The 25115-nt window shown below is 43.2% G+C and overlaps 1 protein-coding gene across 3 annotated transcripts in view; it reads left to right on the forward strand.

The window, feature by feature from the left end:
• The window catches only part of UBE2D2 (ubiquitin conjugating enzyme E2 D2), a 46959-nt gene extending 23474 nt beyond the window's left edge, over nt 1-23485 (forward strand). Inside the window, exons 6-8 of one of the 3 annotated variants that reach the window (XM_067566815.1) lie at nt 20341-20434; nt 21263-21339; nt 22600-23485. In XM_067566815.1, the coding sequence (XP_067422916.1) occupies nt 20341-20434; nt 21263-21311 (143 nt within the window). In that variant the 3' untranslated portion in view covers nt 21312-21339; nt 22600-23485. The remainder of the gene's footprint in view (nt 1-20340; nt 20435-21262; nt 21340-22599) is intronic. The other 2 variants (XM_067566817.1, XM_067566816.1) reach the window with 2 other exon arrangements.
• Nucleotides 23486-25115: the final 1630 nt, after the last annotated feature.

Here is a 25115-nt window from a genome sequence, read left to right on the forward strand (position 1 = left end):
GCACCAGCCACCTCCCCTGCCCAGGCCAGCCCCTAGACCCGCTCAGCAAAGGAGGGGGCGGGACCGCTTTCGAGGGCCTAACTGCCAGGATTGGCAGGGCTCCTCAGCATGGGTGCAACAGGGTGGAAAAACCGGCGGCGCAAATGGTAATAAATGCTTTTGACAGCGATTATGAGGGTGGCACTTTTTCCTTCCCTCTGAGCCCTAACCAACCCTTCACGAATAGGCTTCGGCCATTCTATCATGCTTGGGAAGCAATCACTACGGACCATTGGGTCCTGGGTGTCGTCCTTAAGGGCAATGCCCTATAGCTTACGACTTCTCCTCCGGAGTCACCTCCCACCCCGTCCCATGGGGGGACCCTGCGCACGAACAGCTCCTGCTACAGGAGGTCCACTCACTCCTGGAGCTTGGAGCAGTAGAGGAGGTTCCACAGATGGAAAGGGGAAAAGGGTTTTATTCTAGATACTTCCTGATCCCCAAGGCCAAGGGGGGACTGAGACCAATATATCAGACACACTAGGTTCCGTATGGTTCCCTTGCTTCCATAATTCCCGCCCTAGACCCAGGGGACTGGTACGCTGCCCTCGATTTAAAGGATGCCTATTTCCATATCTCCATTTTGCCCAGACATAGGAGGTTCTTGAGGTTCAGGATACAGGGAGGCCACTACCAATTTGCGGCACTCCCATTTGGCCTGTCCTCAGCCCCGAGAGTCTTCACTAAGTGTATGGCGGTAGTGGCGGCCCACTTGCGCCGTAAGGGGGTACAAATCTTCCCCTATTTGGATGACTGGCTCATCAAAGGTAGATCATGGGAGCATGTGCAGGACAGCCTGGAGCTGGTTTGCGCCACATGCACCAGACTGGGGCTGCTCATTAATGAGCAGAAGTCTACACTTGCCCCGGTGCAGCGCATAGACTTTATAGGAGCCACCCTGGATGCCATACAGGCCAGAGCTTTCCTACCTCGGCCACGTTTTGAGGCGATGGGATCCCTTATCGCAGACTTACAGATGTCTCCTGTGACGACAGCCAGACGCTGTCTGCAGCTGTTGGGGCATATGGCAGCCTCCATGTATGTGGTAAGGCTGGCCTGTCTTAAACTAAGGCCCTTACAAACATGGCTAGCGTCGGTCTATGCACCCTCCAGACACTCGCTGACTAAGGTGGTCACGGTTCCCCCACAGGTGCTGTCCTCCCTCAATTGGTGGAGGGATCCGAGAGAGGTGCTCAAGGGAGTTCCGTTCAGAGACCTGACTCCATCACGGACGCCTCGGATGTGGGATGGGGAGCCCACATCAGCGGAGACCTGAGCACCCAGGGGTTATGGTCACCAGAGGAGAGAGCTCTACATATCAACGTTCGGGAGCTCAGAGTGGTCCGGCTGGCCTGCAAAACCTTCCTTCAGATTCCTGAGGGGCAAGGGGGTTCGGGTCCTGACGGACAACACAGCAGCCATGTTCTACATGAACCGGCAGGGCGGAGCGCGCTCCTCGGCCCTGTGCCAGGAGGCTATGACTCTGTGGGATTTCGCAGTGAGGCACAATTTTCACATATTTGCCTCTCACCTCCCCGGGATCAGGAACGACACGGTGGACCGTCTCAGCAGGTCGTTCTCTCCCCGGCATGAGTGGTCACTTCACCACGAGGTAGCGACTTCAATCTTCCATGCGTGGGGCACTCCCCTTCTGGACCTCTTTGCGTCCTCGTGCAACAAGAAGTGCCCGAGATACTGCTCACTCAGAAGTCGCGAGTCGGGCTCCCTGTCCGACGTGTTCTTAATAGAATGGTCAGGGTCCCTGATGTACGCCTTCCCTCCATCCCACTCCTCCCTCAAGTCCTTCTCAAGATCAAGAGGGACAGGGCGGATGTCATCTTGATCACCCCAGCGTGGCTGAGGCAGTTCTGGTACAGTACACTGCTTGACCTATCCATTGCCACGCCGATCACACTTCCCAACCGATACGACTTGCTCTCCCAGGACCGGGGCGCCTTCTGCACCCGGACCTGGACTTTCTCCATCTGACAGCTTGGAGACTCTCTGGCTGACGAAGGGTGAAAGGGCCTGTTCCTTACAGATCCAACAGATTCTGCTTGGGAGCAGAAAATCCTCCACGCAGGTTACGTACCGGGCTAAGTGGAGGCGCTTTACGAGTTGGGCGGAGACCAGGGGTATCACACCTACCTGCTCTCCTATACAGGTGATCCTGGAATACCTTCTATATCTTAAACTCCAAGGGCTAGCCTTGTCCTCCTTGAGGGTACACCTGGCGGCTCTCTCGGCTTTTCATCAGCCGAAGGAGGGACGGTCGTTGTTTTCCCACTCCATGTCGGTTAGATTCCTGAAAGGGGTGGAGAGTGTTCCCACAGGTTCGAGACCCTGTCCCTCCCTGGGATTTAAACCTGGTCCTCACCATGTTGACAGGACCCCCATTTGAGCCTATGGCTGCATGCTCCCTGCTCCTCCTCGTGGAAGGTAGCATTCCTGGTGGCCATTACTTCGGCCAGGAGGGTCTTTGAGTTAAGAGCGCTAACTTCAGAACCCCCCTATACTGTTTTTTACAAAGATAAGGTCAGGATGAGGCCCCACCCAGCCTTCCTTCCCAAGGTAGTGTCCCAATTCCACTGTAACCAAGATATTTTCCTCCCTGTGTTTTTCCCAAAACCACATGGTTCGGATGAGGAACGGAGATGGCATTTGCTGGATGTCAGGCGGGCCCTGGCACACTATGTGGAGAGAACCAGGCCCTTCCGGAAATCGACTCAGCTCTTCGTAGCAGTGGCAGACCGTATGAAGGGCTCTCCCGTCTCCACCCAGCGAATCTCTTCGTGGATCATGTCATGCATTATGGCATGTTGTGAGCAAGCGAAAGTGCCACTGCCAGGAATGGTAACGGCACATTCGACCAGGGCTCAGGCCTCATCGGCGGCCTTCCTAGAGAACGTGCCACTGCAGGACATCTGCAGGGCAGCCACCTGGTCGTCAGTTCACACTTTCACGACCTACTATGCCATTGTTCAACAGACGAGAGACGACGCAGCGGTTGGCAGGGCTGTGCTGAGTAGAGCCGCTCGTCAGTGACTCCTACCCGCCTCCAAGGGTATGGCTACTCAATCACCTAAATTGGAATGCATATGAGCAATCACTCGAAGAGAGAAAACAAGGTTACTTGCCAGTAACTGTTCTTCGAGATGTGTTGCTCATATCCATTCCAAACCCACTCCCCGCTGTCGGAGTCGGCAGAAAGAAGGGACTGGGGACCCGCGGGGTCAGCAGCGCTCTTTATACCGCGACATGAGCGCGGCACTCCAGGGGGCGCCTGAGCTGACCCTGCGGGGCTTGCTAGGGAAAAAGGTTCCGGGAATCTGTGCATGGGGCACGCGCACACCTAAATTGCAATGGATATGAGCAACACATCTCGAAGAACAACAGTTACTGGCAAGTAACCTTGTTTTCTCAATGTAGAAGCAGAGTGGGGAATCAGCTAAGTTTCTTGGAAGAAGTTCAGGGATCTTAGAGAAACTTTCTTCTTGGTGCACAATTAAAAGTTTATCAAAAAATAGAAGCTGAATCATGGAAATTCAACATTTTTTTCCTTTGGTAAATTTTTACTTTATTCTAATTCACAACAAGAGGTAATTTGTTTGGAAAAAAATTGAATCCTTTCAATAAGTTTGAGACATAATACAAAAATATTTAATATCTTAACTATATGATCTAAGCAATTTGTTTGGATATTATCTTCTCAACCTTTGTCGAAATTGACACTTCCACAGTGTTCAGATTTTGACAAAACTGCATTTTCTGACAGATCCGTTCTGTCAGGTTATTCAGTCAGCTCTAACAATCAGTTAAAGCCATTAGATCAAGAGAATCTTCTTTTAAAGATGTGACTAATTGAATAATCAGTGCTCTTTTTAAAGAACAGCGATTTAAAATCAAGTTGTTCTTTAAGGCAGTGAACTTAAAATGGATAAAAGGAAATAATTTTTATAGCAAGCATAATTAATTTGTAGAGCTCCATTACTACAGCTTGTTGCTGAGGTTAAGAGCTTAGCAGAAAATAGCATATAAAGCCTTATTCACCAGAGTCTAAGCCAACCACTAACTGATGGAGGTAAGGGGGAAGGGTTAGGAAGAAGCTTTCTGTAGGTCAGGTTGTAGCATAACTGCACTACAATGATTATTACATAACCTTCTGAGGCATCTGGTACTGATCAGGCTGCAGGGCTTGACATTAGTGGTCTGTCATGTTCCCAAAAGTAGCTTTGGGTATTGCACCTTGGAGGTGCCTTGCCAATTTGCAGGATAGCAATTTGTCTTAATTTCTTTTCCTTGTTTCTTTATGTATAGCTTCCTTTAATTTTTCATAAACTGAAATGGAGAAACTTTTTCTGTAAGCTGTTTTGTAGTGATTTTGGGTCTAGTAACAATGGTAGTTGAAGACTCAGGCTGAAAATTCTCTAAGTTGGGTGTTTCGTCAACAACAATGTATAGACTTCAGTTTAAGTACACCTCTTCGAGTGCTCGCTCATGTCCATTTTGAATTAGGTGTGCACGGGTGCTGGAAATTTTTCCCCTACTGGTACTTGTAGGGCTTGCACGTGTATGTGCCTGTATGTAGGGTGCTGCCAGGGCCTCCTTACCCCCCAGTTCCTTCTTATTGCCTGTGACCATGCTGAAATATTATCTTGTTCCCCGCAAATCTTAGAAGACCTAGTGGTTCGATTGTTTACCCAGTGTATTTAGTTAGTCTTGTTTAGTTTTAGAGTTATTTTAGTGTGTTTGTCCCAGGGTCCAGGCATGAAAAAGACGGGGCACACTGAAAGAGGACGCTCAGCAGCACCAGAGTCAGCTAAGAAAAGCACAGGGACTTCAGTGAGACCTGCTTCAGGCCACTCGTCCCCACTGATTTTGAAGAGGTCTCCTGCATGGCCCCGGCACCTGATGGTCCTCACTACACCTGAGGTGTTCTTAGTGATAAAGGACCTCCTGACTTTCCCAGTGCTTCCTAAACCAAAGGAAGGGAGGCCTGCGCACCGAGAGCAGGTTACCCCTTTGGGGGACTTGTCAAAGGAAAGCCTGCATTAACATCAGCACAGCGCTTCCTGTCATCAGGACACGTTTGGCAGGCCAACAAGTTCTTGGTACTGCTCCCTGGAACCACACTGTGAGAGGTCGGGATCCCGTCCCTGGAGCACTGGCGCCAGTCAGCCAACTTCAGAGGTGGATCCTCTGGCACCGCTCACCCAGCCTAAGGACAAAATGCGGTAGCAGGATACCTGGCTCTCGGACTCCCAGCACTGGAGCGCCAGCATACAAGAGGGCGGCATGGAGAGGCACACGGTGTTGGCGCCCCCATGGTCACCCAGGAGCACTTTCTCATCCTCTGATGGAGAGGTCATAGACCCTACAAAAGGACAGACTTCCAACCAGGTTCCCTATGCTACCACTGATGGGTGCTTGGCCCCAGGGTCAGTGACCCCATCCTTGGCAGTTTTGGAACCCATGGGGGTTCCCACAGATAGTGGTTCCACAAACTCACTCCTCTACAGGAGCTTTGGTGCCATGATCCTCAATAGCCCCAAGCATGGCACCAAATCTAGAAGTGTCCTCCGACCAGAAGGGGATACTCGGATGGTCCATCAGAGGCTACCCTGACTAGGGAAGAGAATCCGGCCTCCCCACAATTACCAGCCTCTTCTTCTTCACCAGTCAAGGCAATGGGGGACCCCTCCACTGCCGCCCCACTAAATGACTTTTGGGCATACCAGGAGCTGCTAAAGCACATGGCAGCTAGCTTGGACCTCAACATAGAGGAGCTTAAAGAATTGGTGGACGAACTCTTTGGCATACTGGCATCAGCATCCCCATCCAGAGATGCTCTCCCAGTGCACGAAGTGGTAATAAAATTGGCCAAAGCGCTATGGCAGACCCCTGCCTCTGTCCCTCATGTCCAAACAAGGAAAGTAGTAGTACTGTGTGCCGGCCAAGGGGTTTGAGTACCTCTCCATCCAACCATCCCTGGGTTTTTGGTAGTTGCGGCTGCCAATGAGTGCGACAGGCAGGGCCAGATGAGTTCCACTCCGAAGGATAGAGGCCAAGAAACTAGATCTATTCCATTGTAAAGTTTATTCAACAGCAAGCCTACAACTGAGGGTATACAGCCAACGAGCGCTGTTGTGGCGATACCACTTTAACATCTGGCAGTCACTGGAAAAGTTCACAGGCCCCCAGACAAGAATTGGAGACAATTCTGGAGGCAGGGAGAATGGTAGCTAGGGTCTCCCTGCAAGCAGCGTCAGATGCAGCGAATTCTGCAGCTAGGTCCATGATACCTATGAGGAGAGCTTCCTGGCTCCACTCGTCCAGTCTTTCCACAGAGGTCCAGCTGTGACACCTCCGCTTTGACGGCACAGCCTTGTTCATTGACCAAACAAACTCAAGGCTACATGAGCTGAGGAAGTGGAGGGTTAGGTTGCTTTCCCTGGGTCTTTATACTCCTTCCTCTTCCAGAAGGCATTTTAGACCTTATCAACTGCAGCGATTCAGAGCACAGCGTCAGGGGAGCCCTACAAGAAAAAGAATAAGGCATTCAAAAATCACCAGGGCCACTCACCAGTCTTTGTCCCCCAGTTGGGCTCAAGCCAACATGCTTCGGGAGGGAAATGAAACTTTTGAGGGTGTGCCCGACAGCAACCTACCAGACTCCCATTTATTTTTCTCCTGCCTTGCCCCTTTCCTTTCAGCCTGGGCTACCATAACATCGGACTACTTGAGTACTAAGCACAGTAGCTACCGGTTACACCCTTCAGTTCATTTCTCTTCCACACTCCCTTCCCCAGTCCCTCTTCAGGGACCCCTCTCACAAGCAACTCCTCATACAAGAGGTTCAGGGCCTCTTGCAGGTGGGCACAGTAGAAGAGGTCCCTAGGATCTGAGGGGGAAGGGTTTCTACTCTCAATATTTTCTGATCCCAAAGTTGAAGGGATCTCACCTTGCACCTGTAAGGCCTCCGCAGATATCTCAAGAAGTTGAAGTTTCATATTGTCTCTTTGGTAGCCATTATCACTTCTCTGGATCCAGGTGACTGGTATGCCGCTCTCAACCTAAAGGATGCCTATTTCCATCTTCCTGGGCCACAGACGGTTTCTGCAATTCACGGTGGGCAAGCAGCATTTCCAGTTCTCAGTGCTTCCGTTCAGCCTGTCTACAGCACTATGCGTATTCACCAAGTGCATGGCGGTGGTGGTGGCCCATCTCAGGTGCCAGGGTGTACAAGTTTTTCCGTACCTGGACAACTGGCTTATTTGGGGTCAGTTGAGCATGCAGGGCTTGCACAGCATCGAGGTTGTGCGAGGCACATGTCAAACACTGGGCCTGCTAATAAACAAACAGAAATCAATGCTTATCCTCTGGATAGGTATAGAGTTTATCGGAGCAGTCCTACACTCTATATGAACCAGAGCACTCCTACCAGAGGCCAGACTAAGGGCAATTTCATGTCTCATAGCCCATCCCCTCACCGTGGCAAGGGTGTGTGTCAGCCTTCTGGACCACATGGCAGACTGCACCTCAGACCATTGCAGATGTGGCTGGTGATGGTATACTCCCCATCGAGACATCTAGACTTATGATCCCTGCACGGATACTTACCTTTCTGTCATGGCGGATGAATCCACATCACGTGATGGCAGGGGTGCCTTTTGCGGCTCCACAGCCGATGTTATCATTGGTCTCAGAGTCCTCAGCCCTAGTATGGGGAGCCTGCCTTGGGGAACTCCATACCAAAGGTCTCTGGACCAAGAACAAAATGAATCTACACATCAGTATAAAAGAACTCAGAGCAGTCTGACTAGCATGCGAGCTGTTCTTGCCCCACCTCTCCAACAAAGTTGTGCAAGTCCTCATGGACAACACAGCTGCGATGTACTGCGTCAACAGACAAGGGGGGGCCAGTTCCTTGGCCCTCTGTCAGGAGGCCTTGCGCTTGTGGGATCTCTGCGTGAGCCACGACATTCATCTGGAGGCAATACATCTTCTCGGGGCCAGGAATGCATTAGCGGATTACCTAAGCAGGTCCTTTTGCTCTCACTCTGCGTGGTCATTACATCCAGAGGTGACCGACCTGATCTTCTGAAGGTGGGGCACTCTCCTAGTGGACCTCTTCATGACAGTTGAGAAAAGGAAGTGCAATCTCTTCTGCTCCCTCCAGAGGCTTGACAGTGTTGCTTTGACCTTTCTCTTGTCATGATTGGGTGGTATCATATGTTGTTTTTCCCCCCCGTTTCCTCTTATACACAAAGCCCTCGAAGATCAAGAGGGACAGGGCACGAGTTATCCTGGTGGCCCTGGCATGGCCTCGCTAGCATTGGTTCGGGATGCTTCTCGGGTTATCGGTGGCCCGCCCTTGGATGCTCCTGTTGCGGCCGGACTCTTCACAGGACCGGAGTCGACTGCTCTCTTCGGACCTGGCTTCCCTGTATCTGACAGCATGTAGGCTTCATGGCTAAACAGGGAAGAGCGGCGCTGCTCAACTCTGATACAGAGGATTCTACTGGAAAGTAGAAAGCCTTCCACAAGGGCGTCCTACCTGGCTAACTGGAAGCGCTCTTACTTGGTGGGGAACTCGCCAAAACGTCTTGCCTACGATGTCACCTATCCAGGTGCTCTTAGATTATCTATTCTACCTGAAACAGGAAGATTTGGCTTTCTTATCTGTTAAAGTGCCATTCAAGGCAGAACAGTTTTTTCGCACAAGATGGCAGCTCAATTCCTCTGGGGCCTGGAGAGGCTTTTCCCTCCACTCAAACATCTGGTTCCCCAAGGGGACCTGAACCTCATTTTCTTCTAGCTCACTGGAGCACCCTTTGAGCCATTGGCTTCGTGCTCCTTCATGCATCTGTCATGGAAGGTATCACCTAGTGGCTATCACCTCTGCGAGGCAGGTTTCAGAAATTAGATCCCTAACCTTGGAAGCTCTCTACTTTCGCCAGGAACGCCAGGTGCAGTTGTAATTGGACCGTATCTTTGTAAAAAAAACAGTGTAGTCTCCCATTTCCATGTCAACCAGGACATCTTTCTACCGGTCTTCTGTCCAAAGCCACATTGCTCCAGTGAGGAGAGGCATCTCAATTCTCTTAATGTAAGAAGGGCACTGGCTTTCTATATTGACAGGACAAAGTCCTTTTGTCCATCCACGCAACTCTTCATTGCAATTGCTGACTGAATGAAAGGGCCTGCATCACGGGCCAGTTATGAGCAGGTAGGTGCCGTACCCCCAACATCCCTGTCTGTCTCATGAGGGCTCCAGCATCTTCAGTGGCCGCCTTGGCTCATGTACCAATACAGGATATCTGCAGAGCCGCTACATGGTCTTCAGTCCATACCTTTGCGTCCCACTATGCCTTCACGCAGTAAGCTCGGGACAACGCTGGTTTTTGGCAGAGCAGTGTTACAATCATCATGTCCGTGAACTGCCTGCCTGCCTCTGGGATACGGCTGGTAAGTCACCTAATTCAGAATAGACATGAGTAAGCACTCGAAGAAGAAAGATTGGTTATTTACCTTATAACTGTTGTTCTTCGAGATGTGCTGCTCATGTTCATTCCACAACCCACCCTCTGTCCCCTCAGAGTTCTGGCAAGAAGGGACTGAGGGAGGGGGGCTGGCAGCGCCCTATATACGGGCGCCTACATGTGTCACTGCAGAGGGTGCTAGAGCCAGCCCTACAGGTATGACTATGGGAAAAATTTCCAACACTAGTGCATGTGGTGCATGCACACACCTAATTCAGAATGGACATGAGCAACACATCTCAAAGAACAACAGTTACAAGGTAAGTAACTGTTCGTTCTTAAGTGCATTAGTGATTCCTGTCACCATAGGATATAAAGGAAGGATAAATTCAAGACCTCTTAATTTGGACGAATTTAATGCAACTTGTTCTTCAACCACTTCTAGGTTGTGGCTTTTGCTTGTGTGTTGTGTGCAATGACTTCACTTGCCAAATTACATATAGATTACATTCTTAACGTATGGCTTTTTGTTAAAAAGTTAAGACAAGAAACGTCAGTGAGGGTTGCCCATGCAATTGTGGTTTAGCCCTATTGTGGGTATGTATTGTTACAATCTTTAACTTACATGATCACATACAGTCTGTTCCTCAGGACCCCTACTTCATTCACTGCACATAATAGACTGTGCCCACTGAATGGGTAGGTATTCAATATTTCTCTTTAACCTCATTCAGTGTGGCTCTTTATATTACTTCACGCCAATTAAACCTTGCACTGAATACAGAATTAAGTTCCTCTGGAGCTTTTCTGTGATGCTTTGTGTTTTAACTCATTAAGATACTATGTTGTATAACCCATTTGAAGTGAGAGATTATCCCCATTTTTACATGTGGGGATCTGAGGCACAAAGATTAAAGCCAAAATTATTAGTACCCGCTAGTTTTGGGTGCCCCATTTGAGAAGCCTAGGATCTGAATTTTCAGAGTACTTGGCATTTTATGGTTTTACAAATAGCTGAAAGCCTGTGCTGTCACACAGGTGTAATTTGTAAGTTCAAAATATCTGAGAACTTAAAAATTGGACAGTAACAGACTATGAATCCCAGTGATTGAACCTGGTGATATTCTAAACCAAAGAGCTTTCAGCCATGCTTGTAGCTGTTTCCATTGCTTCAGACTGACAATCCTGGAATTTTAGGATATAGATATGTTCATGGTTCCTATTGTCTCCAGTGGGAGTTGCAATTGAGTGCTCAGCCCTTCTGTTGTTCAAACCTCAGGCGTTTCAAATGGGGCACCCAGAAAATGAGGAACACACAATTATTAGCCACTTGTAAAACACCAAAACTTTTCACTTGCCCAACACCACAACCTCTGTGGTAAGTGCAAAAATAGAACCCAGTTCGCCAAGGCAGCTTTTAACTGCCTTAACCCAGGAGACCATCCTCTCTTCAGTTTCCTGCCTAATTCCCTGCACATCTTCCAATTTCCTCAACAAAGGAAGCAGGGGATCCTACAGACAGTCTTCTTCACCACACAGCCCTGATTCATTCCCAGAGTAGAGTGTCCTGCATACTGAATGAGAGGGGGAGTGTGGGAAAGAGATAGTATGTGATCATGTAACTAAAGACTGTAGCATAATGCTTATGCACAAGGGGGCTGAACTAAGGTTGCATGGGCAACTTTAACTCTCTGGGATTTCTTAGCTTTTGAGTTGCTTGACTTTAACAATCTGTTTGTTTGTGTTTTCATTGTAGCTTTTTGTATAATTTCCTAAATGTGAAACTTGAAAAGTTAATTGATTTTTCTTTAGCTGTGTAGAATCTTATTGGCCTCTCCTCCACATGAATGAACATGGGAGTTGGTATCTTTATTTCTTCAGCACAGCATATTACCTTCCCTTCCCCTCCTGTCCCCCATCTTGGAGGATGGAGACATTCTCACTTTGCCAGTGGGTTTCACAGCTATTTGCTTGACAGCAAAGGAATGTTTAAATTTGGGAATAATGGGTTTGATTCCAAATTCTGGAAGGGAATGGGCTCTAATGGTTTGTAGAAGCCCTTCTGCCCTAATCTTCCTCCGTATTTGAGTCAGGTGGATGCCTGTGTACCAGTAGGCAGGGGGAGCATTGAAAGCATTCTTATGCCCAGCAACGCATTGCCCCAGTGGTTGGGAAGAGCAGTTGCAGGGAGTATCCTGTTCAGCCCCTGCATCTCAGCCGGAGCGCATTCAGCAGAATCTTTGAAGAATTTAGTTGCCACACTTTGAACAAGTTTCTACTGAGCATGTGTGAACTATGTTTTTCAGAGCCTTATAACTTGGCCAAATTTGGGAAGATTTTTATAGGGATGGGGAAAGGTTTCTCTGACAATACAGTTGATCCTCTGCCAAATTTCAGTATGGAGGCACCGCTACTTTTTAGTGAGATAGTTGTAATGTTTTTAAGAACAGGTAAAACTTCCCCTAATCTCATTCTCATGAATCGCTCAACTGCTAGCTGGAGATTTCTCTCTCTCAAACTCAGATTTTGAGGCAAATACCTGGCCTGAAGAACTTCAGCCGAAATGAAATGGTTGGCTAACAAAGTTAAGACCCTATTTTCCATTTCTCATACAGAAAGTGCTGGGCAACCTTAACTATAGGCATTGCTAATTGTGCCACCTATAACTAAGAACTTCTGTAATGAACTAAGATTTTATTCACTTTTTCTTCTAGCTAAGGCTCTCAACTGAACTTCCTTAAAGTTTAGGGCCCTCAGGAAAATGCTGTCTCTAGCTCCTGAAACTTCCACCTTCGGACCCTGTGGTGGGTGCAGCTGTCACAGTAGGGAATGAATGTTATAATGTTCTGACATTGCAAATTCATAGCCCATTGAGGCCCTCAAGAATAGGATCAAATTTTTTAATTATATCCAGAAACTAATGGGAAGCCTCTAGGGGGCATGGAGCTCTTGTAAGATATCTTAGCAACTCTCCTCTGATGTGGGGAAAAACTGCTGCATTGCACAAACTGGTGCTTATATGTTGTCTTTTAGCCTCAGGTAGAGGATTTGGATGGTTAAGTGACTGTCAATAGATGGCAAGTGTAATTCAGTGTAGACAAAATAAAAATAGCTTATCCCAAGAAGAGCTGATGAATGTAATAGTGCTCCTGTAGCTGATCACCATACTTTGTATTGGGGAAACTTTTTTTTTTCTACAATGTCTAGGGGAGAGCAGTAGGAAAAAGGCCTGAGTATGATGGGTGAAGGCAGCTTTAAAGAGTTCTTTAGACAATTTAAGACTCATTTTAAACTGATACATTAAATGATGGCGAAGGAGTATGGATCTCCTCCACAGGGAAGGCTTTGGAGCCTGTATGGGTACTGCAGAAACAGTCTCTAAGAAATTTCTTAGTTTCCTCAGAGACGCTAAAGCTTTCTTGGCATACAGCCCGTTCAAGGAAGCCCTCTCTTTTCTAGCTCTGGGAGACAAAAAGGACCCAAGAAATTGAATGTTTGGAAAAGGCTAGTCAGTTCAGTTTGTGAGGTCAAAGCTGTAAGCAAGGCCTCTTGTCCTGGCCAAACTGTCTTGAGCAGATGATAGTCCAAAAGGCACAGGATATTAGTCCTAGTAATTATGAAGGAAGGCCAAGAAATATCAAGGTGGTACTTAAGCTGCTATGATACAGATGTCAGAATGGCTAGAATAGCATTGGTAAAACCTCCCTTGGTATGGAACTCTGGATTGACAAGCAGCAGTTCAGTCTAAGGTTACTAATGTCCTTGATAGCTTCCCCCCCCCCCCCTTTTTTTTTTAATCGACACTTTAACAGCAAAAGGCTTAGGTGTTGTGTGTTGAGATGAAGACCTTTCACCTGGCAGATCTATTGCTATGGTGTTGGAGGATTCTTTTAGTCATGGACAAGAAATATAGGACCTTTGTAACAAAACATTATCTGTACTCTAAATGAAAGCACATTGACCCAGCTTGAGCTAAAATAATTTACCCTGAATCCTGTCCATCTGGGTTCCATTTTATTCCTGATGGCAATGCAGAAAGAAAACCCTGATATTAATGGACAATCATTTCAGCTTGCCATATTCCTGTTCAGAGGGTCTCTTGTTAATCTCCTCTTGAAACTGTTCCTATAAAGGTTAAATTTTGTAAACTTAAGTTTGAAACCTGACTATTTTCAGACTCAAATTTGGTGCTTGCTAGGCTCATGGCAGGTTGTTTTGAAGCTCAGTCTTTCCTTATTCCTGGTGACTGACATCTAGAAGGATTTTGGAGCTAAAGACTCTTTCCTCTGCTTTTTTTTTTCTTGTGAAAATAATGGTAAAATACCATTACACTAGTGTTGTGTACCTAAGAACTTAATAATTGATTGCTTGCTCTAAGTAAAGCATGGCTAAAATATCTGGATTCATCTATAGGTTGAGCTTGCTGTACTTTTCCCCTAGTTTTTTAAATAGCAAATTTAAAATAGACTACATTCCAATTTAAATATTAAGTTTATTGGTAGGCTATCAGTTTCTAATGTGACTCTTGAAAGTTTCAGGTCAGGAAATTAAGTTGTCCTCACAATTGAGCTGATTCCCTCAAATTAAAAAACTGCAATTTTTAACACTTAAATTCTTTGTGCCCAACTTGGCCTTGCTTTAAAAAACCCAAACAAATAATTATATTGAACTGAATTCCACCAGGTGTACCAAGAATACTACTTTAACTCATACACATTTCATGTATAGTGAAGTTGGTCTGATAGGAGCCTGTATCTTGCTGAATGAACCCGAACCATTGTTTTGGACTTCAGAAAAATAGGGCAATGTTCCCCATTCTTTTTAAAACAAATCAAGCCTATTGTTGTGTAGCCTAAAAATTAGAGGCACAAATAAAAGTTCAGGTTAGCTAAGGAAAATAAAGGCACCTAGATAGTCATCCCATTATTGGGCAGTGTGTCCTGTATTTGTAGCATGATAGTTTGGACATAGCTCATCTTCTAGGAGTAAAAGTTTAAGCCTCTTTATTACGAAAGAGAGTCTCCTTAGTCCATGAGCTTTGAAATCTTCCGCGAGCATTGAACTCTGACTTGCAGAGTGGGAAGACAAGCTGGAAAATACAAACAGGCTTGGAGAACTTGTGATGGCTTCAGTGGTGAAATGGAGGCAGTATTATGCCCATGATGCCAGGCTGAAAGAGTTTTACTTAAAATATACTCATGACTTAGTAAATAGCACAGCCTATTTTTAGTATATTGAATACCCTAACTATGTATAGCCAAACTCAAATCGTAACAGGGCGGAATGTAGTTAAGAGTTAATTGGGCTTTTTGGGGAGGGAGATGAGAATTAGGGCACAACATAAAATCCATTGGAAGTGATACTTTTGTGTTTTAACTCAAGTATTGCATGGCTTGATTGAGGTCTATACAACTGTGCTTGAGGCAGAACTAGAAGGGTGGGGGGGAAGTAACTTTATGCGTGCCTATCCCAGATCCAGGGGGCATTTTGGCTTCAGGAATGTTCTATCTCAAAGCTGTGAAAAGCCCCAAAGGATAAGTCTGCTAGCCAGGATTGCATAGTCACTCCAAGCACTTATCATTACTGGGGATTCCCCCATGCTGAAAGAATCCTTAACTAGCCTGTTAGGTTACAGCCCCTTTATGCTGCTAGAATGGTGCAGTGGGATCTTGCTGGACACAAAAATCTTATCCCAATTTCATCAGCTATTTGAAGGTGCTGTTCTGCTCTTTAAAGTAGTCCAAAACAAATACTGTGGAGTTCATATTTCTATAATAGATTTGCATATCAAATTTGTGCCTTCCTGCAAACACAGTCTGAGATATGCACAAGCTAGAAGGAACTGGATTCTTATTACCAAAATTTCAGTCAGACTTAACTCTGTTGCTGATAAGTAAGACAGCACTGTGGAGATGATAGAACTGAGAGCTGGATTCTATTCTGACAGTGAAGTAAACGCTGAAACTGTAAATGGAATGACTAAGTATACAGGGAAGCATGTCTCTTAAGTAAAAAAGTTCTCTAACTTCTAATTGTTACACTCTAGATGAGGAAGGGTCTTTTGCCTCTTCAGTCTTAACTTTCATGGCAACAGTAAGATATCTGGTTATCAAACCAGTCTAAGATGAATATTTCAAAATTCAAGTCTTTTTTTTTTTTCTTGGAAGTAATTAAAAGTAGTCAAATCTCCTTACTAAAGTACTAATTTCCAGGATATATTTTTGGAGACGCTAGCCCACATTGAAGTGATAGGCTTTGCTTTTACTGCTCTTGAACTAGACTGCTGGCAAAGAAAACTAAGGTTTTACGATAACTTATTTAAATGAGAAGCTGGGGGAATGCTGCTGTGTGTTGAGGAGTATGCAAGTCTGATATTAAGTATGGCAGTAATCCCTTTCTGTAAAGGATAGAACAAATTACAGCTGCTCTGGAGCAGGAGCATGTGGAGATTAGAAGTGAAATTCGCAAGGTGTTGGACTGAGTTAAATAGGAACATGGTCAAAAATAAACTTTTAAAATATATAGTTGTGCTTTTAAGCTTCTAGTGAACTAGAATGCCTGGCAATAGAAGATCTTGAAATTGGCATCCCACCATATTTCCACACTGCCTAAAATGCTGGGGTACCTTAACGCCAGGTTATAAACTAGACTGGACAGATAAGGCTGTAGATATGTTTAAAGACTCCATAAAATCTAGTGAGAAAAATTGATTGGAAAGATCAGGTGACTTTTATGGATCCTCAAACATGGTCCGTGGAAATCTGCAGATTTGCAAAGCTCTACAAATGTACTTAAGATTACACTACTGGCCTTACAATCAGGGAAAAAAAAAGTGAGTGCACAAAACTGAGATTAAATAGGCAGCAATCTAAAATGGTTTGTAATGGAAGACTTCAAGCTGGTCAAATGAGACCTGGTATAGAGAAGCAATGTTGTGACACTTTAAATTATGATTTTTTTGGAACAGTTAGATCCAGAGTACAAGGTCTCCTTAGGTACAAGTGCTCCTTAGTCCAAAGTAATACACAAGAGTTGGTTTAGGAAGTAACTATAGGTTGAGCACTAGGTAATAGTGACTGAAGCATAATTAAATTCCTCTTCAGTGAAGAAAATGACAGGATTTCGCATGATAAACTTTAGAAGGGGGAGGGGGCTTTTGAAAGTTAAATTCCCTCCAATCAAAAGTAGGGAAACCACAAATCCTTGAAAGTGACATGGAGACGTTTTTAAAAAGGAAAGGGAAGTGGAAAGCCATGTAGTAAACAAATTTGGATAAATGGCTATGTTCAAGAGGTTACTTGAGCAAAACTGGTATCTTTCTGAAAATGAAAACCAAGCCTAGTGAAGACAAGAACACTTGTAACTTCAGTGGGCAAAACTTCTAAGAATGAAATTAAGAAGGACTATGAAGAGCAAGTAGCTAAATGTAGAAAACCCTTACAGATTGTACTAGCAGCAGGAAGCTTGCAAGAGAACTAGGGATAGCTTGCATCACCAGAGATTAAAGGGAGCAATTGAACATAAGGATACAATAGAGAATCCAAATGACTTGTTTGCATCCGTCTTCACCTCAGAGGTTCGGGAGATACTGCTCATCTCAGGTAATGAAGTGTGGTCAAGGGCAGAGATGCTGGAACAACTTGATTTAAAGTAAAGCACAAGTCACCAGGACTGGATTCTCTATATCCAAGAGTGTTGAAAGCACTTAAGAACGGAAGTGGCTGAGTTGCTAGCAAACCAGATGACCTCATTGAAGTAGCTACTCTGTTGAACGATGGGAGGGTAGCAGATGTTTAGGTTTGTTTGCCTTTTCTTTAAAAGGTCTACAGGCTATATTGGAATTAAGACCAACAAAAAGGTAACGAGTGTCCTAAGGTTCTATACTAAGATAAATGTCTGTGTTAATGGTCTTCAAAATCAAGGTAAAGAATAAGGGGAAAAACTTGCTAATGACTTTGTCAAAGAGCTAACCAATCTATGTGAACAGGCAACATAATGGCAGATGAAAGTCTTAACATGCCCAGTGGTGCAAAATGGAGAAGCTGCTTATAGAAACATAAGGCTGGAAGAGACCTCAAAGGTAATCTAGTCCAGTCCCCTGCACTTATGGCAGGACCAAGCATTATCTAGACCATCCCTGTCAGATGTTTGTCTAACCTGCTCTTAAAAATTCCAAGTGATGGAGACTGCAAAACCTCCTCAGGCATTTTATTCCAGTACTTAACTATCTTGACAGGAAGTTTTTCCTAATGTCCCATCTAAACTGCCCTTGCTGCAGTTTAAACCCGTTGCTTCTCCTCTGTCCTCAGAGGTTAAGGAGAAACCTTGGTGGGTTCTAAATCCTCTAACAACGTAGGTTTGGGGGAAGATCAAGGTGACATTGTGGACTGCTCAAATCAAACCTCTGCTGTTGTACAGATGAAAATGTAATGTTAAAATCCCTAGGGGAAAGGGATGGCCAACACTGAAAATAAAGGTACTATATAAATCGATGAGATGACCTCACCTGGAATGCTACTTTATTCAGGTCACAAAAAATGAAATTGGGGGGAGGGGAGAAGGCAGGCACCTGGGGAAGGGAAAGAAGTTGAGTGACTACAGCCAAGCAGAAACTTCATGTGAAGAGATTGAAAAGACTGAAACTACTGAATAAAGGGCTTGATATTCAGAACAATGGTATAGAAAAGATGGAACAAGCACTGCTTTTCACCTTCTTGTAATAGCAGAATAAGGGAACATTGAATGAAATATGTGAAAAAGTATTTCCTTTTATTAAATGCTCATTTAGCCTATGGTACTTATTGCTACAAGGTATTGAGACCAAAGAATTTAGCAGAATTTTGAAAGGACTGGATGCTTTATGGATAACATCCAGATCTTACAGTAATAAGGATATTAGTTTTTTGGAAGCAATATACCATGTCATGTCAAGCCAGCTTCTGACAAGTATTAGTCTGCTTGTATGGGAAGCTCTATCCCCATTCCATAACTACCTGCTGCAGGATTTCTTGTACCTTCCTCCAAAACATCTAGTACTTGACTGAGCTGTCAGGGACTACCAGTCTGAAACAGTGTGAGCGTTCCTGAACTTTAAAGGTTTCTAAAATTATGACCTTTTTCAGAAATCCCAACTCTGGAGGTATTTATCCAATACAGAACCTGATTTTTATACCAATCAAACTTGTTCTTTCCTAAAATAATTCTCTAAACCTGGAATTAGAGTTTGACACTTAATATACCCCACTAGTAAAGTTGGTCTACAGTAATACAATGAAAACTGCATTAACTCAAACATCTATGATTACCTCTTGTTCTCTCATCCCTATCCAACACAACTTAGCTAGTGAAAGCACCTGGCCCAAAACCTGGGATCACTTCTTTTTTTTTTTTTTTTTTCAGTCTAGCTCTGAGGTTCATCTTCAATTTGTCATGCTAAGGAGAATGTGAGAAATCCATCCTACTCTTGCACTCAGCATCTGGGACAATAATAAGTAGAAGACCCTATACAAGAAGTTTCCAAAAACCACTGTGGAGCAGACATAAAATATTATTAGACAAATATTTAATTTCATTTTGCATTCAAGCGGCTAGTGTAGATACACCCTTTAAGCTTTCCTAGCACTGCCAACATGTCAGTTCCACTAGTAGTGGCGATGATGGGAGCCCCCGCATAGATGAGGTGCTGGGTGGGCTGCTGGCTCTTTAAACATTGTCATCTAAACCTGAGCAGGCCTTGTGTCTGCTAGGACTCCTGTTGCTACCATGAATGGAGCTGAACTCCTGGTAGCAATTATGGAACATCTAGAGTGAGGAGTGGGAGACCTTGTCTCTAATGCAGTGGCTGCATCAACTGATAAAATGGACTGGTCATAGCAAGATGTAAAAATGTGTGGTTTTTTTTAAGATGTGTGCCTAGTTTTGCTCCTGTGTATTAAAAAGATCAGGACTTTTTTCCTGCTTATTTTTAAACTTCTGAAATATCAATGTCAACTCTGTCCTTCCCTGGCTTTGCTGGAGGGCCTGTTGGATGTCTCAGGCTATGTTTACTCTTGGTAGATTGGTTGTTTTTAAAGCCATTTGTTATAACTTTCGCTAAGTATTTTTAAACAGGGTTTCAAACAGGGACGGTCGCGTTACTTTCTAAATATGACTTTCCCTGTTTACACTAGATGCAGAACAGTGTTTAAAATATGTTGGCAAATATGATCTCGCTTCCTAATCTAGATGTGCCCTCAATTGTCTAATCTTAAATTTAAATGAGTAATATTATTGATAAAGAATATTAAGCATTAAAATGAAGTTGTGAACAGTTGGGCTTAAAATCTTACCCTTCTCAGTTGGTCGTTCACTCTTTGATTGTCATATCATTGGTTCTCCAGTTACCATAATCTTCCAGGCAAGTCAGGACCTAAATTTCTAATTTAAAAAAAAAAAAAAAAAAATCCTGTCTTGAAACCTTTCAGACAACTTTATACGTAGCACTTAATATTTTATCTACATGCCACGTTTTTAAAGGTGATTTCAACTTGTAATTGGACAGTTATGTCCAGCTGTCTCCATACTAGCATGGTATGCTCAAAATAAAATTTTATGGTCATACAAAGCCATAGTTCATCTGTGAAATAAAATTACTTTACTATAAAGCCATTTGGCTAAATTTTCTTGAATTTACTATTCCTTAGTGCTAATGTCTGTTTTGTTTTGGTCACCAAACCTTGATTCCAGACATCAAGGGCTAACATAGCACCCAGGTAGGCTCACTTCCTACACGTGTTTTCAGCTGCACTTAAATTCTAATGCAGTGTTTTTCTTTCTCTAGTACTTTTGTCCATCTGTTCTCTGTTGTGTGATCCCAATCCAGATGATCCTTTAGTGCCTGAGATTGCACGGATCTACAAAACAGATAGAGAAAAGTGAGTATGGAAGCCAAAAACTTGTTAAATGCTTCAGTTAATGAGAAAACCGCAGGATCAGTATTCAAAGAACAGAGGTAAAAGAAAATGGGATTACTTTTTATAAAAAGCTAATCTCTCAATTTGTTAAATTAGTCTTGATCAGTTGGAAACCTTGGTCTTATACAGACACTGCTCAGAAAAGGCACTGTAGATACAGTGCACATTGATTCTAATCCTAATATAATAGTACCTGCTTTGCTAGAGGGAAGTCTGTATTTCTAATTCAAGTCTATACTCAGGGACTTGTAGCTAAGCGATGATAAACCAAACAAACTCTACTAAATTCTCAGCCCGTAAGCAAATCTCTGTCTGTTAGTTGCTTTAGCTACAGGTTTACGTCCTCATGATTTATAGCTTGATACAACTGAAAAATCTCTCAAATGTAATCTGTACTAAGAACCATATTTTAGACAGATTTTGCAGCATCAGTTTGAGTTACACACTTTAAAAGCCCTTCACTGTCTGTGCTTCAATTCTATATAGCCAGCAGAAGGAGAACAAGTTAAACTCCTATCACAGAAGTGCTAACATTCTAGATAGTGGTAATGGTGGTGCATGAACACATAATTAATCAATACCCCGATTCAGCTTCATTGATAACACACAGGGTGCAAGGGAAGGATAAGAGTGGTAAAGAGATATGGGGAAGACTTACAAGCTTTTAAGGCACAAATTGCAAAAATCAAACTTTTGCATTAATGTAACTCAAACTGCTTCAGTTTAAAAGGGAACTTCTTGTCTGAGCAATTGCTTAATGATTATTGTAAACTAATTCCCCACCTTGAGCTGTTCCCACTCCAGAACTGATCAGCAGTTCCCTTACACGACCATCTAATGAAGTCAAGACAGCACTTCAGCAACCTGTGAGTAGGGAGGGAGGTGAAATTAAGCAAGTTTCTGGATAATATGTTTGGTAATTCAGAAGCAGGTATTGGGTAAAGTCAGTGCATCTTGTCTGCAGTCAAAGCTGCATGGTCATTAGGCAGCAGTTTGGCAAGAGGTACACTTGTAGAAGTGAAAAATCCACAGAATATTCTTGTAAGGAATATGAAAATACATTAGTCTTGTGCTGTCAATACACTTGAACTTGGCTTTTGAACAGTCTGAACAATGTTGAAGTTAAATATAATAGGTTGTCCGACTAAAACCTGTTATGTCGCAAAGAACCATTCTTAGATTAAGTTGACTAAATAGCTTAATTGGAACAAAGATCCAGTTGGAATTCTGCATTATAATGGTGGCCAAGTGTTAATAGAATGCACTCAGCTCCCACTCTCCAGAGTGAAGTGTTTGCAAAAGAAACATAGCTCACATTTTTGTGACTGGAGGAACTAAGATGTCCCAAATACCAGTAATGCAATTTAAACATTATGATGGTATTGCAGTTTTTACTTAAGACTCTATCCTAAATGTCCTGTGTGTACAATTCCTGACCCCAGTGGGTGTACTGGGTGCAAAACAGCTGTAGGATTGGGTCTGTAAGGAGCACATTGCTCCTTAGAAATTGAATCTTGTCATGGCCCAGGTTTCGTCCCTCATTTGCTACCTCAAAATAGTCAACCATAACAGCTGGAGCCAAAATGAACAAATGCTGTAATGTAACACTATTCTGAGTCTGGCAGTATCTTTCAGCTCAGAATATATGGAAAACTGTTAATACTTTTTCCTTACAACCTAAGATGACTGGAGAGAAAGCAAAAGCAAAACATTGCAAAACAGTTATTGCATCATACTGAGCTTTCAGAATCCTGTGAATTTAAAATCTACAACAGTAACACACTGTTCCCCAAAGATAGTGCTTAGAAAACAGGTAAATTTGAGTCTTCCTGTCAAAAAACTAGATCTTTTATGAACTCTACCCCCAAAGACTTTATTTTGCTGCTGCTTACTGAAATATTTATAAACATTGTGAATATTACCCTCTATGCCCTGACAAAGTTGTCACTTATTTGCATGAAACTTTTTTGCTCTTCAAATTACCTGACAAAGTTCTGATATTGCTGAAGAAAAATTAGCTTAAAGGCATGTGTAGAACATGCCACTGGAGTTTTTAAAAAAAAAACATAAAAATTGCATTTGAGTGGATGATATATGTTAAGCAAATCCTCTTTTTATACATACAGGTACAACAGAATAGCTCGGGAATGGACTCAGAAGTATGCGATGTAATTAAAGAAATTATTGGATAACCTCTACAAATAAAGATAGGGGAACTCTGAAAGAGAAAGTCCTTTTGATTTCCATTTGACTGCTTTCTATGAGCCCACGCCTCATCTTCCCCTGTGCACATGTTTACCTGATACAGCAGTGCTGCGTGTTGTACATACTTGGAACAACAAAATAGAAATACTGTATTCCCCGTACCAACATTGACTCCTAGCAGAGAAGTGTGTGTGTGAAAAGCCAGTTCTTCAATCATAACTTAGTTGTGAGCCTAAAAGCATTCTTTATTGATTTAAATTAGGTATTAAAATGAGGGGGGAGGAGTGATGGGTTTCATGTTTTTCTGGGGACAGTTCACTGACTTGTGGGAGGATTTTTTTTTAAATGGAATCCTTTTAAACTCATAACAGTTATGGAAAACAAGGTGAAGAACTCAAAGCTGTTTCTGTATTCATTTTATTCTGAAGGATCTACATCTTAGGTAAAAGTTATGACCAACAAGATTAACCCGTGCCCACATCCTGTGTTTAAGGTCTAAGTTTAAATGGTCAACATTTAAATGGATTGGAGCTATTAGTGCATCAAGTGATGTTGATTTATTTCAACTCTTCTCTCCCCTCCCTCATACTTTTTTGGTTTGTATGTGGTTTCTCAGTTAATACCTAGCTAATAGCTCTTATTTTTCTTAATTTTTTTAACCGCTTAGGTCTTTCTGGATGTAAGGGTAAAAATTCATTTGACAGAAAACTCGTGTATATTTAAAGACCCAACTGCTCCCCTGGGGCTTGTACGTTCAAAAATGATTAATCTGTGTAATAAACTGATTACTACAGTCATTACATATAACTTTGTGTGAATAGGCTTTTAATTTTAAGACCAGTTTGTTACAGGCTAAAATTAATGGAGGCTGCATTCACAAACAGTTGCATTTCAGAATCATGAAGCAATTCAGTTTGCATCAGAAAAGGCTATGCACCTGAACAAGACAAACGTAAGGTTAAAGCACTTACAGGAAATCATGATGTGTAATGTGCCAGCAACTTGACTGTTAAATCAAAAAACAGTTTACTTAATAAGGATCTGAGCAACATTTTATGAAGCCTAATGGTATTATTCCCACTTGCATGGGACTTAACGCAATGCATATGTAGGTAAGTGAAACCTTATGTAACAAAGTAATGGATGTAAAAGGGTAAAAATTATCGAACACATCAGCACAAACGTTCATAAAATGTAGCTTTTACATGCTTACTTTGCACTAAACACTTGCAAATGTTCATATGGTTTAAAATTGTATTTGTATGTGTCTTTTATTTGAACAGTCTTCACTTGAATCTAGTGAAAATGTAGTTTGAAATTTTACTTTGTAAACAAGTGTATTTGCCAGCAACATTCATGTGACGTAGGTGAGTCTGCAATTTTATCTCCTTTAGTAAATTGTAAACCAAGCCATCAAAATGAAGGAGAGGCTGTAGCCTCCAGCTCTCCAGCCACAGGGATCTGTCCCATCCATTTTCAAATGCATATTTACACTCTTGCACAAATGAGGAATAAATGTCCACTGCTTTTGGTCTAAATTTGTTCCAGTTGTCTCATCTCTCAATGTCATTGGTTTTGCATTTCTGGAGTTTTCTGTGCAGCAGGCTACAGGTAACACTTGCATATACAAATGAGTCCTGATAGCAGGTGTGCTGTAACTGCTACATTTTAAACTTGGCAGACTTGAGGTTTTTATACCTATTGCATGGGGAAGAAGCAATGTAGTCCTAATGAAAATGGCCCTGAAAGAGAGCAGCGCTTCACTTTCTGAGAACTATAGACTATATGCTCCTATATTGAACAGGTGACATGTTAAGAGAATAGAGAATGATTCTTGGAAAAAGTGCAGTAGTGTATAATTATGCAAAGTAACTTGTACTGAAATGACAATGGAACTGGGCAAAGCTTGCATTATTGAAACATCCTCTGAGAGCATAATTGTAATTGTCTATGTTCATATAATATCATTGCCACAGAAAAATTAGTCAAATACGGGCCTACAGACTGGTTTGATTCTCCCACCATACATACTATTACCAGTAACAGGATACAGCTACATAGAATAATAATTAATAATAACATAGACTAATAGAATAATAATAATAATATAATTAATATATTAATAATATTATTAATAATAATAGAATAATAACATAGAATAATTTAAACTACAGCTGCAAATCTAGGTATAGTAGGCCAGAGTAATTACCACATCTAAAAACTTGCCCAGTCTCTTCTTGTCTGTTAGAAGTTCCAAACAGTTATGATCAGTCCTTTATTTAAAAAAAAAAAAAAAAAAAAAAGAGAGCTCCAGTGCTATGTGCACTGGCACCCTACTGTGGCACTCAGAGAAAGTGCAGAGTACTATGAAGTCATCAGCACAACCTTCTGTACCATGTTTGATCTTCCTTGCCACCTTCAATGATGAGAAGCATAA

This window comes from Emydura macquarii, unplaced genomic scaffold (genome assembly GCF_026122565.2).
Source record: "Emydura macquarii macquarii isolate MOO-44397 ecotype Brisbane River unplaced genomic scaffold, CSIRO-AGI_Emac_v2 contig_2768, whole genome shotgun sequence".
In the NCBI taxonomy this organism is placed as follows: domain Eukaryota; kingdom Metazoa; phylum Chordata; order Testudines; family Chelidae; genus Emydura; species Emydura macquarii.